The sequence below is a fragment of the Eucyclogobius newberryi genome, unplaced genomic scaffold, assembly GCF_026437365.1.
Source record: "Eucyclogobius newberryi isolate DKJ021-1_F unplaced genomic scaffold, fEucNew1.0.hap1 SCAF_2, whole genome shotgun sequence".
NCBI classification, from domain to species: domain Eukaryota; kingdom Metazoa; phylum Chordata; class Actinopteri; order Gobiiformes; family Gobiidae; genus Eucyclogobius; species Eucyclogobius newberryi.
In genome coordinates, this window is record NW_027315834.1 from 24,864,002 (window position 1) to 24,877,371 (window position 13,370).

At 42.0% G+C, this 13,370-nt stretch overlaps 1 protein-coding gene across 2 annotated transcripts in view; it reads right to left on the bottom strand.

Annotated features, from left to right (window-relative positions):
* cald1a (caldesmon 1a) overlaps window positions 1-13,370 on the bottom strand; it is a 68,477-nt gene that overhangs the window by 8,599 nt on the left and 46,508 nt on the right. For both annotated transcript variants that reach the window (XM_072454807.1, XM_072454808.1), the window contains exons 8-12: window positions 7,588-7,631; window positions 7,392-7,467; window positions 5,441-5,575; window positions 4,502-4,597; window positions 855-920 (exon numbers count right to left, since the gene is read on the bottom strand). In XM_072454807.1, coding sequence (XP_072310908.1) covers window positions 855-920; window positions 4,502-4,597; window positions 5,441-5,575; window positions 7,392-7,467; window positions 7,588-7,631 — 417 coding nt within the window. The remainder of the gene's footprint in view (window positions 1-854; window positions 921-4,501; window positions 4,598-5,440; window positions 5,576-7,391; window positions 7,468-7,587; window positions 7,632-13,370) is intronic.

Sequence of the window (13,370 nt, forward strand, 5' to 3'; positions counted from 1 at the left end):
CCGTCTGAGGCTCAATCGGGAGCATTAGCGTGTGATTGACAGCGGATGGGGGTAAATGCGTCACCACAAACCCGTCCGCCACCACAAACCCGTCCGCCACCACAAACCCGTCCGCCACTGTTGGAAAATTTACAGGACAAAGTGTGTAAACCCAAAGTATTTTGTAGCTGGGTGGTGTTGTGTGCTGGTATTTAAAGTAGCAGTAATAGTAGTAGTGTAGTGGTAAACGTAGATGGAATTATTGCTTATAAAACTGGGAAAATATAATATTTAAAAAATCTAAAGTAGGCAATTCAAATACCCAAAAAAAAAGTTTAAAAAAATTAAGTTATGTATCCAAGATAATCACATTTTTAACCCTGAAAAAACATGCTTGAATTGTTTTGATCAAAAATATCTATCTATATGTTTGTGTATGTTTTTTTTCTCAATTTGAAAATAAAAAATGAAAAATTCACTCAATTCAACTGTTTAAATTCAGAGTGAATTCACCATAAACATCGCTTGGATTGATTGTTAATGCCTTGCTCTCCTGAATTTACTGTATTTTACAATTTAACATTGAATTTAGGCTTGAAAATGTAAGCATTGATCGCGAACTTCAATGACTCCACTTAAAAAACAATCAAAGTTCGAGAATCCTGTGAACATTGTCGGTGTCAGATAAAAAAATGTTTTGCAAATGTGTAAATGTCTTTCTTTATGATGTGTGCTGCAGTTAGATTTCCCCCTTAAAAAAGAGATTCTGATTTGAGTGTTTTTCTTTTTTAAATAAAAGTTAACAGAGCAAACTTGGCTTGACTTATCCGAGCACTTTTCTTCTGCCTGTAGATAAAACATTTATTAAACTGTACCTTGGCTGGAGAGGCTTTGTTTTCCCATAAACTCCTCTTGTTGGTGACGTCCACTGGCTTCAGATCCTGTGGAAATAAGACATTAATAAATGAATAAGTTCTAAGTGTGAGAAGGGAAACAATAACCTCTGTTTTCCTAATTTAATACAATATTTAAATGTTCCAGTTGTATGTCCAGTTAGATAGAGCTGGTCAAAGGATTATTTCTATCGTACATAATAAGGTGAGTGTGCTGCTCGGCTCCAATCTGGCTCTGGCTCTTTGCTGCGTGTCCTTCCCCAGTCTCATCCCCGTTTCACACTGTCCTTTCTGATAAATCCTACAGTCTAAACACGCTGTAAACATTGCGTATATCGCACCTTTCAAGACATTTGCATTGCATCATTCACTCCAGATTTGCTGATGGTAAGCCACAGATGCCCTGGGGCAGACGGATGGAAGCGCGGCTGCCAGTCTGCGCCATCTGATCTGACCTTCACCAACACTCACTCGCCACATTCACACTACTTTTCACCACAACTGCTTCACCGGATAAAGATGAAAACATGAACCTGTCGTGAGCGTCTCGTCCACATTCTGCGCTTTCCCAGATAAAGCCTTTCTTATTCTATATTTCCATTTCATAATATCACTACCTAAGTATTTCTGTATGTGTTTTACAGTCTGCAAAGTCCAGATAACAATTACAATGATCAAAACATATATAGTGTACGAGCCTGTCTATAGTGTAAAAGACGTACTTCTTGTTCCATGCAGGGAAATACACATTTGAGATACTCGCGATTCAAAGTGAAATTTAGACTTAATATTCTTGTTGTGCTGAAATATTGCATCAGTTTATGTTCTATGTGTTTTTCCCTTTTGGAGCTTTGAGCAAGAAATGAAATAAGAACCCGAGCGGAAAGTGCAATACATTATACACTGCATTTTAAACAAGTGGAGACTGCACTGGAAGTCTCACTTAAACGGGTTAAAACACAGGCACGAATCGGAGCTCACGAGCGCGGGAGAGACATGAAGCACAGATTATGATAAACACAAGACGCTCCAGTGACGTTTTTTCTACCAAACACAGGCCAAATCTGCGCCTGCAGCTCAAACACGGCGCGAGGACGTGACGACAGCGGCGCCCGATGAGGTTGAACTCTGTGCGAAAGCGTTTGGACACTAGATGGCGCCAGACGGAGAAGACGACGGCGTCACGTGTGTTTTCTCGTCCTGATTGCAGCCGTTTACAAACCACGACTGGGATCACTTTAAACGTCGCAATCAGTACGCTATTTGCAGCCATCGTCCGTGGGAACGTCCTTATATGGTCGCGCGGGAATGTACTGGGAACGTGGATGAATGATATTTAAGTGATAAGATAAGACGACGCTGTGTAATGCTCTTTTTAACGAGAATATTATTAAAATATGATGTCAGAGGAGGAAGAAATGGGTCCATGCAAACAAATCTGATTAAATTTGCATCAATTATTTTATTTAACAATGTTTATAAGGGACATATTTTACTATAGAAGCTCAAACAAATCTTTATAAAAGGTTATTTGGGGTATTTGGGGTACTGAAGTTGGTTGTGCTAGGAAGCAGCAGTGAGTGTTAGCTGTAGTACAAGTAGTGGGATGAGAAAAGTTAATTTATCTTTCTCTTATTCTTACTTTTTAAACATGTAAATTTCAAATATAACAGCAATTTAGTGTCCAGAACCGTGCAGCCCTGAAAACAATATTAAGTATAAGTATTATGCTGTGTTCCAGTTGTATTTTCTGACGTGTAAATTCACACTGTAAAACCCTCATATCTCAGAATATTGATTGTACTTGTCATGTTATTTTCCCTTGAGTTGCTCCCTATTGCCCCCTGCTGTCTGTGAGCCTGCTCTCGCACTGCTGTTGAGCCTCTGTAGTTAGAAACGCAATGTTGTGCTAATGTTGCTAACGTTTACATGGAGCTAATGTAAAGAAAAGCATAGTTTCACTCAAAAGTTGATTTATAATTTACAAACACAAACACAGTACGGGTCAATATATTAATACGATAAGATAAGATAAGATAATCCTTTATTTTATCCAAGTTTATCCAAGTTTTTTTAATTTATTTGAGCACTTTCCTGGTTTCATTATTTGAGTCAGAACAGCACATAAAATGTAAAGTGTTGCAATAGATTTTCCCAACTTTACTCGAAAGGAACACACAAACTCTGAGAACGAACAGCATTAGACTAGCATCGTTTTTGTTACACCACTGACGATGTAATTTTTTTTCTGGCCCAAAGGTTTGTTTGCAGCCATTTTACAATTGTTTTTTATAGACTACTCAATATTCTAATTTTGCAGAGCACCAAAAGAGCAAGAGCTAAATTAGTGGTTTTACTCCCTCATTCGTCCAGGAGGGATCCAGAGTCACTGATCTGGACAATGTTTTAGAAATCAAGACATTTTGATTTCCATCTGAAAGTTATTTTCAATCTAATGGAGCTGGTCTGAGCTAGACTTTATACTGCTCTGAGCGGACTAAGCCCCGCCCACAGGGAGGAGTTTGTATACCTGTTAGACCTGTTTGATTCTAATCCTATCGTGACCTGACAGACTCAGTCCAAACTTAGCATTTGATTGGCTCGCTCTCTCCCTTGACCAAGGTGTCAGAATGCTGCTATTACACCTCTATTACGCCTCTATTGCACCTCTATTACACCTTTATTATAATTCTATTACGCCTCTATTATACCTTTATTATGCCTCTATTACACCTCTATTACACCTCTATTACGCCTCTATTACACCTCTATTACACCTCTATTACGCCTCTATTACACCTCTATTACGCCTCTATTACACCTCTATTACACCTCTATTACACCTCTATTACGCCTCTATTACACCTCTATTAACCTCTATTACGCCTCTATTACACCTCTATTACGCCTCTATTACACCTCTATTAACCTCCATTACGCCTCTATTACACCTCTATTACGCCTCTATTACACCTCTATTAACCTCTATTACGCCTCTATTACACCTCTATTACGCCTCTATTACACCTCTATTAACCTCTATTACGCCTCTATTACACCTCTATTACACCTCTATTAACCTCTATTATGCCTCTATTACACCTCTATTACACAGAGGTTTGACCACAGTCTGTTAGTACTTTTAAGGCTGTACATCTGAAGGAAATGGTGATTTAGAAATAGTTCTTGAGCGACATTATTTGAAGTAGCAGTTGATTTCACAATACAGACAGTAAATGTGTGTACATCTCTGTGTGTGTGAGCATGTACTTCTGTCTGTGTGTACTTCTGTATGTGTGTACTTCTGTATGTGTATGTCTGTCTGTGTGTCTGTGTGAGTCTGTGTGTACTTCTGTATGTGTGCCTGTGTGTACTTCTGTATGTGTGTGTGTGTGTGTGTGTACTTCTGTCTGTGTGTACTTGTGTCTGTGTGTACTTCTGTGTGTGTGTATGTCTGTGTGTACTTCTGTCTGTGTGTGTACTTCTGTCTGTGTGTGTACTTCTGTCTGTGTGTACTTGTGTCTGTGTGTCTGTCTGTGTGTGTACTTCTGTATGTGTGTGTACTTCTGTATGTGTGTGTACTTCTGTGTATGTGTGTACTTCTGTGTATGTGTGTACTGGCACTTTACCGTGGGCCTTCCTCCTGGCGTTTTGCCACTCTCAGGGGTTTTATTCAGCCAGTCGTTGATGCGGCCGGCCACGCCCGTCTTCATCACAGCTGCTTCCTGTTTGGATAAGGTCAGAGGTCAGCGTTGCACCGCCCGTCATCAGCAGCAACTGGGTCAGGCAGGAAGTGTCAGAGAATCGGGCTCTTTGTGAGCGTTTGTGTGCGGGACGAGAGGTACATGCTGTGCTATACAATGATTATAGTACACGTGCTATACAATGATTATAGTACACGTGCTATACAATGACTGTAGTACACGTGCTACACAATGATTATAGTACACGTGCTATACAATGATTATAGTACACGTGCTATACAATGATGATAAAAAATAATAATAAAATAAAAAAATAATACAAATTAAAAAAATAAAATAACTTGGTCCCACCTCAGCTATTTTTAAGACCAACACGTATTTTTGCATGCCTGTTTTATCATAGTTTATAACCTTACTGTTGTTTTTTCTTTGTTTTTTTGTTTTGTTTCAAGTCACATAAAGAACATGCATCGCAGGAAGCACTTATGACGGATTAAGATGCGTTTACAAGCACTTTGCACCGACAAACCCCAAGTTTACAAGCACAACATAAGGAAAAAGCGTGAAACTGCCAAACTTTGAAGGCAAAAGCGGCAAAAGCCTGTTGGTGTAATCGTTCTTTGTCTGATTAACATGCAATAAGCAAGCAATATACAACAGTTTGGGGTTTAAATAGCGAGGAGAACCAAGGAGAGCGTGGCAGGAGCGGCTCTGACCTTTAAATATATAAGTGGATGCAGTTTTGCCATCGTTATGCGTCTTACTTTGAGCCCAGGAGCCGGTTTTACAATATATCTATACAAATCCTACTTTACTACTTCAAACCGTTCCCACTCTTTCTAAAGTGCTGAAGTGGAGCAGTACCTTGAACGTGCTTCCCCCTCCAGGAGAGCCGAACACGTTGCCCTTTTCCCACATGCTCTTGATGTTCTTGATGTCGGTGACGAGGGGCAGGTCCACGGCTCCGGAGCGAGGAGATCGAGATTCCTTGTTCTCCCTCTGCACACCAAAAAACGCACTTTCAACGGGCAGAGAAAACTGACGTGGCTAAAGAGATCAAAGAGAAACCGGCCTTTAACTGTTCAGGTTTTGGAGAAATGGAGAATTTCACAGACAGCTGACTAATAACAGTGACGGATTCATGGAGTGTCTGTGCTATGACTTCAAAAGTGTTCAAATGAGAATGACTGTGTTGCCATTTTGCTGCTGCGACACTGCTGAATATCCTTCCCTCTCTCATACTTAATTTATGCTAAATTGTCCCAAAAAAACAAACAAACTATGAAGTATCCATAAAGTTATGATAAAAGTATATGTATGGCAGAAAAAAGTCACAATTCACAATCAAACCTTCTCTTTTCTACTGTTGTGCTTAGGGATCATCTCAAAATGGTTGAAGCTGCTGAAAATACTTATATTTTTCATCTTGGGGGGGTTGAACCTACATTTCATCTTTTTGTTGCTTTGAAGCTTCATCGTTGTGGCAGTAATTGTTTTGAAATGCTAAAAAACTCTGTCAGCAACAAGCATTAGGCCAACATTAGGCGGCGAGTGCGTGCGCGGAGTGGGGCGGTTGCATACGGGGAGCAGGGCGCGCCGCGGCCCGTACGGGGGAGCACGGCGCGCCGTGGCCCGCGCAAGGGGCGGGCGTCGCCAACACGGCTGGTGCAGAAAAGTTGGCAAAGCTTTTTTGCGGCAAGACGCGGCGCAGCAAATGATAAAGAGATTTGGCTCTAGTGACGTGCCGCACTGACCGGAAGAAGGAAACAAAACAAACCCGCATGAGGTTTTGGCCAATCACAGAAGACGTGAGATTCTCACTGAGACAAAAGCGCGTGTTCTGCTTCTGTCATTCTGACATGTCTAAGGTCTAAACTCAGGCTATTGACAATTACAGATAGAAACATTAGTTTCTGACTCTCTCATCCTCTTGAGACTATCTCAATGTGGTCATCTCACAGTTTGGGTTGAATGTCGTAGGGCCCCTAGGGCCCGTGGACCATGTGGATTGAGTAAACAAACATGCACGACAGGTGACTTTATTTGGAGAGTTCATAACTTCTACTGATAAACATACCAAAGGATGTTCAGGGATGTTCACTAGAGGTGAGCAGGGTCTATCAAGCTACTATCGTTTTATCAACGCATTAACATTTTATATGAAGCCAGTCATTTTTTTAAAGTCTTTTGAGGGGGGGAGGGGGTTTAAAAAAATTAAGTCTTTTCAGCTTCAACCCATTTTGAGAAGATCCCTTAAAATGCCCATGACAGGTTTTTACCATTGTCTAATGTTGACTTTATTTTGTGTATTTATACCTGTTGTACATGTGCATTATAGTTGTACACCATTTGAGCAGGTATTTGTGGAGAACATATTGAAAAATCTGCAGACAGGAAGTGACCTCACACTAGGGACACTCATTCCAGTCAAAGTTTAAGCAGAATTTACACAAGGAAACAACTTTTTTGACTCTTTAAACATTAATTCAATGAAATAAAGTCGCTCTCATTTGTCAAATAAAAAAATTGTGACATTAGATGCGTTTTAGCCCAGTATTTGCTGGGTAATTTCCTAGTGTGATGCTATCGATTACAAACAGGAAGTGAAACTATAAACCTAAACAATGTGCTATTCTGTGATAATATTTGTATCATTTTCAGCTAAATATTCATTTTAACTGCATTTTAGTCGTCCGCGCTGTCAGAGGCACTTAGTTAAATAAGTTGACTCATAAAAATGTCTAAATAAAAAACTAAATGACTACCAAGCTACAAACAAACTTAATCGTCCTCTGAATGTTTCCCGCACACTCACCTGAGCGGCCGAGGTGTACTGCTCCAGCCGGTTATCGATCTTTGACACCACGGCAGAGTGAGACGTCTTCACCGAGCTGAAAAAGACAAGAATAAAGTAGAAAATAGAGAAAAACTAAAAAATTAAAGCAAAAACAAAACAAAATACTTTACACAATAATAGCAGACTTATACGTTCAGCAGTTATGTTTATTTACCTTTTTTGTGCCGACTTGTTGAGGAACTCCGCCCTCTCTCCGATCTGCGGACAGAGGATCCATAAGTATTACAGTGTTGCTCCACACATACACACACAGTACACACTCAGTACACACACAGTACACACGCAGTACACACACAGTACACACTCAGTACACACACAGTACACACGCAGTACACACACAGTACACACTCAGTACACACACAGTACACACGCGGTACACACACAGTACACACGCGGTACACACACAGTACACACGCAGTACACACACAGTACACACGCAGTACACACACAGTACACACGCGGTACACACACAGTACACACGCAGTACACACACAGTACACACGCGGTACACACACAGTACACACGCAGTACACACACGGTACACACACAGTACACACGCAGTACACACACAGTACACACACAGTACACACACAGCACACACACAGCACACACACAGTACACACACAGTACACACGCAGTACACACACAGTACACACGCAGTACACACACGGTACACACGCGGTACACACGCAGTACACACGCAGTACTCACGCAGTACACACACGGTACACACGCGGTACACACACAGTACACACATGGTACACACACAGTACACACGCAGTACTCACACAGTACACACACAGTACACACACGGTACACACACAGTACACACGCGGTACACACACAGTACACACACGGTACACACACAGTACACACGCAGTACTCACGCAGTACACACACGGTACACACGCAGTACACACACAGTACACACGCGGTACACACACGGTACACACACGGTACACACACAGTACACACAAAGTTCACACGCAGTGCACACGCAGTACACACGCAGTACACACGCAGTACACACACAGTACACACACGGTACACACACAGTACACACGCAGTACACACACAGTACACACACAGCACACACAGCACACACACAGTACACACACAGTACACACGCAGTACACACGCAGTACACACACAGTACACACACAGTACACACACGGTACACACGCGGTACACACGCGGTACACACGCAGTACACACGCAGTACACACGCAGTACACACACGGTACACACGCGGTACACACACAGTACACACACGGTACACACACAGTACACACGCAGTACTCACACAGTACACACACAGTACACACGCGGTACACACACAGTACACACGCGGTACACACACAGTACACACACGGTACACACACAGTACACACGCAGTACTCACGCAGTACACACACGGTACACACGCAGTACACACACAGTACACACACAGTACACACGCAGTACACACACGGTACACACACGGTACACACGCAGTACACACACAGTACACACGCGGTACACACACGGTACACACACGGTACACACACAGTACACACAAAGTTCACACGCAGTGCACACGCAGTACACACGCAGTACACACGCAGTACACACACAGTACACACACGGTACACACACAGTACACACGCAGTACACACACAGTACACACACAGCACACACAGCACACACACAGTACACACACAGTACACACGCAGTACACACGCAGTACACACACAGTACACACACAGTACACACACGGTACACACGCGGTACACACGCGGTACACACGCAGTACACACGCAGTACACACGCAGTACACACACGGTACACACGCGGTACACACACAGTACACACACGGTACACACACAGTACACACGCAGTACTCACACAGTACACACACAGTACACACGCGGTACACACACAGTACACACGCGGTACACACACAGTACACACACGGTACACACACAGTACACACGCAGTACTCACGCAGTACACACACGGTACACACGCAGTACACACACAGTACACACACAGTACACACGCAGTACACACACGGTACACACACGGTACACACACGGTACACACACAGTACACACACGGTACACACACGGTACACACACGGTACACACACAGTACACACAAAGTTCACACGCAGTGCACACGCAGTACACACGCAGTACACACGCAGTACACACGCAGTACACACACAGTACACACAAAGTTCACACACAGTGCACACGCAGTACACACGCAGTGCACACGCAATACACACGCAGTACACACGCAGTAAACACGCAGTACACACGCAGTACTCACACAGTACACACGCAGTACACACACAGTACACACAAAGTTCACACGCAGTACACACGCAGTTCACACGCAGTGCACACGCAGTACACACGCAGTACTCACACAGTACACACGCAGTACACACGCAGTACACACGTAGTACACACACAGTACACACGTAGTACACACGCAGTACACACGCAGTACACACGCAGTACTCACGTAGTACACACACAGTACACACGTAGTACACACGCAGTACACACGCATTACTCACTCAGTACACACGCAGTACACACACGACTGTATTAGAATCAGATTTCACAAACATAGGAACTTGCTTTGGTGATTTGGTGCAACGTAAAACAATGAACAATGATAAAACAACATAAAAAATAAAATAAAATTAAATCTACTATAGGATGAAAAATAGGCTTGCTATGTATGTGAAATTTAGAGATACATTTACAGACGTTTGCAGAAAGTGAACCGTGCAGTGACTATAAGGCGCACTTAAAAGCCTTTAATGTTCTCAAAAAACTACACTTTATAATCCAGTGCGCCTTATATATGGATACATTCTGGTCATGCTTACTGACCTCGAAGCGTTTTTTTTTGTTTGGCTTAATGCGCCTTATAGTCCGGTGCGCTTTATAGAGCAGAAATAACGATAAGTACAGCAGCACCTCAGACAGACCTACTAATCTTTCTCCTTTACTGTTTGTGAATCTGTTTCTGCTCGCTTTACACAAATGCCCAACCATCGGACGATCAGAACATAAAGTACAAACTCTCTTGCCACTAATCGCCGCGTCGCATTAGCTCGGATGTCGATGGCTAGCGTCTAACGGAGAGTTAGTGTTACAGACCTGACAGTTCAAACGATCGCAGAGGGACGTCGGTACGAATGAAGCAAAGAAACACTCTTTCTGCCAGTTTAAAGATCCATTTAATAAAATTAAGGTGTTATATCAACAATTAATAACTTATTTCAGCGCTGAAGACTTTATTTGCACCCGCCGGCATCCGCTCTGCAGCAATTAACAGGTTTGGCGTCAGAACACGAGCGTGACAATAACCTTGACAAACAACAGTTTTGTGTCGCAGAATCACGCCACAATTGTACGTGTTTCAGAAGAAAACCGCATCATTAATTTGGACATAAAGTCAATTAAGCCTTAAGGTAATAATGTAATTGTTAATCACCAGGCAAACTGTGCAGTCGGTAAATTAATAAGGTCCGTATACAACATTAAGAGTTAGTTGTAAGTTAGATAGTGGTGTCTGGAAACCCCTCCCCCCCGGCTGTAAAACCGGACCCCGCCGCGCGCTACCCGAACGTGGGAGTTCCCGAAATACTTTTGACAGGAAATTCCCCACTCGCCGACACGTTTTTTTAAAAGTTTTTTTTTAAAGCCGTCGCCACCCGAACGCGGTTACGCTAATCCTGTTAACGCTAATCGCTTTCCTGCCCGTCCTTCCCACCAGCCGCTCTGTCCCGGCACTGTAAAAAATAAAAACGGGCATTTTATCTGTCGTGTGTGGAGGGTTGCATACAATGGATAGGAGTTGGGGGACTAGATTTGCAGAATTTGTAAAAAGTAGGGTTCTGTTCCGAGTGCACATTGTGAACGACTCGAGCAGCATTAACACGGGAGAGAAGGAGCATCCCAACAATGTCAGAACATGTTTGCAGAGAGCTAAACGACGGGTGCAGCGTTTTTAGAGGTTGGAGTGCCAGCAACAACTGATAAAATGTGTTTTTGTTTGCTTTTTTGCTGCTATTGTTTTGCTCAATTTAACTCCATACGACCACATTTAAACCAAAACTAGTTTCTCTGTTGCTGCTACGACTGCGCAGCGCTTAGATAGCTTGTTCTCTAAGGACAGGGGGAGATAAAGGACACTTCAACAAAACAATTATCTTATTTTCTGCAGCACACCGGACTATAAGACACATTAAGTAAAACAAAACGTGCACCACACAAAATCGCTTTGAGGTCAGTAAGCACAACCAGAATTAATCCATATATAAGGCACACCGGACTATAAGTCGCACCTTTTTTCATAGTTTGGAGCGACTTATAAGTGATATTATTTGTTATTTTCACACTTGCAACTGCATTTCATACTCCAGTGCGACTTATACATGTTTTTTTCTTCTCTATTATGCATTTTTTGGCTGGTGCGACTTATAGTCCGGAAAATACGGTAAAAGGCGCACTGGATTAAAAATGCGCACTGTCGTTTTTTGAGAAAATAAAAGGCTTTTAAGTGGGGAAAATACGGTAATTTACACAACACATTAAGTCAGAAACAGCTTATTCAAAGAGAGAAAAGTAAGAAAAAAGTGTTCCTGTTGTTTATCTGGTTTTCTACAACTGTTTACTTGATTTGTCGGGTACAAACTACATATTTAGCAGATTTTTTACCATTGAAACCTCTATAAAAAGACAAGATCTTTCGTTTGAGCTGACCATTGACATTTTGATTCGATTGCAAAATATTGTACAGCCCTAACATGCAGTAACAGTATTCCACTATTGAAATGTCCATTTTGTAGTTTTGGTAGTAAAGTTTTGTAGTAAATTGGTTAAAAAAGACGACAATAAGTAGATAAATAATAGACAATAAGATTGTTTACGGTAAACCTGGTTCAAAACTGCATAAACGGACGTCATGGCTTTGGATTTGAATCTGTGTGATAGACATTTTGGCTCCGGCACAGTTAAAAAGATCATCATAACATAAATATATCATAATGAAAATGTATCGCAGCTTAATCCTTCTAAGAGAAAATGTGATATTGTCTGAGATATAACGCACAGAGGAAACCATGTGTAGTTGTATTGTAATTAAAACCTGCCAGTCAACACTAACGACATTTGAAAGCATTTAGCTTCTGTGATCTAATGTGCCGTGTCAGTGCGGCCTAATGAATTACTTTGATGGGCGTTTTTACTTTAGTTTTACTTCACAAACGAGTAAAAGTTGAACTGAATATCTCGATCGTGCTCTGTTGAGTACAAAGCAACAGGAAACGCAGAGACACAGCAGGTCCAAACACATTCACGCAGATATATACGTACAGTAAACATGACGACAAAGTACAGCTGTGTCCGCGAGGTGCAATGCATGATGGGAAAATCCAAAACAATGTCGTTTACTGAAGACGTCACAGGGAAACAGGGGTGGCAGAGTTCACACACTTCATAATGAGTCCAGGCCACGTGAGACCGCTGCTAATGTGGCTAATGACATTTTCTCCACAGGCTCAACATTCACCTAGTTTAATTTTCTACTTTTTTGTGTGTGTGTGAGCGGGAGACTTTGGCCCTGCTGGAAATATTCATTAACAATTGCCTCGATTAAAGACGATGCGTTAATACCCAAATGTCGTTTTACAGTTTGAACATGGGTAACCGCAGTGTTTATCTAAAGAACACATATTAAGCTTTATTTGTGTTATTACTGGACTTAAAACTTTACTAAATCTTTTATCTGGCATCTCATGTTTAAGAACTAAAAAAAAGGTCTACGAAAAGTACACATTACTTCACAGCAGTCTGGCTTTTCCCACGTCAATAATTGCATTAGAGCACTATCTACTGGCTGTGGGGGGAATGACAAAGGGAAAACCTAGCTTGC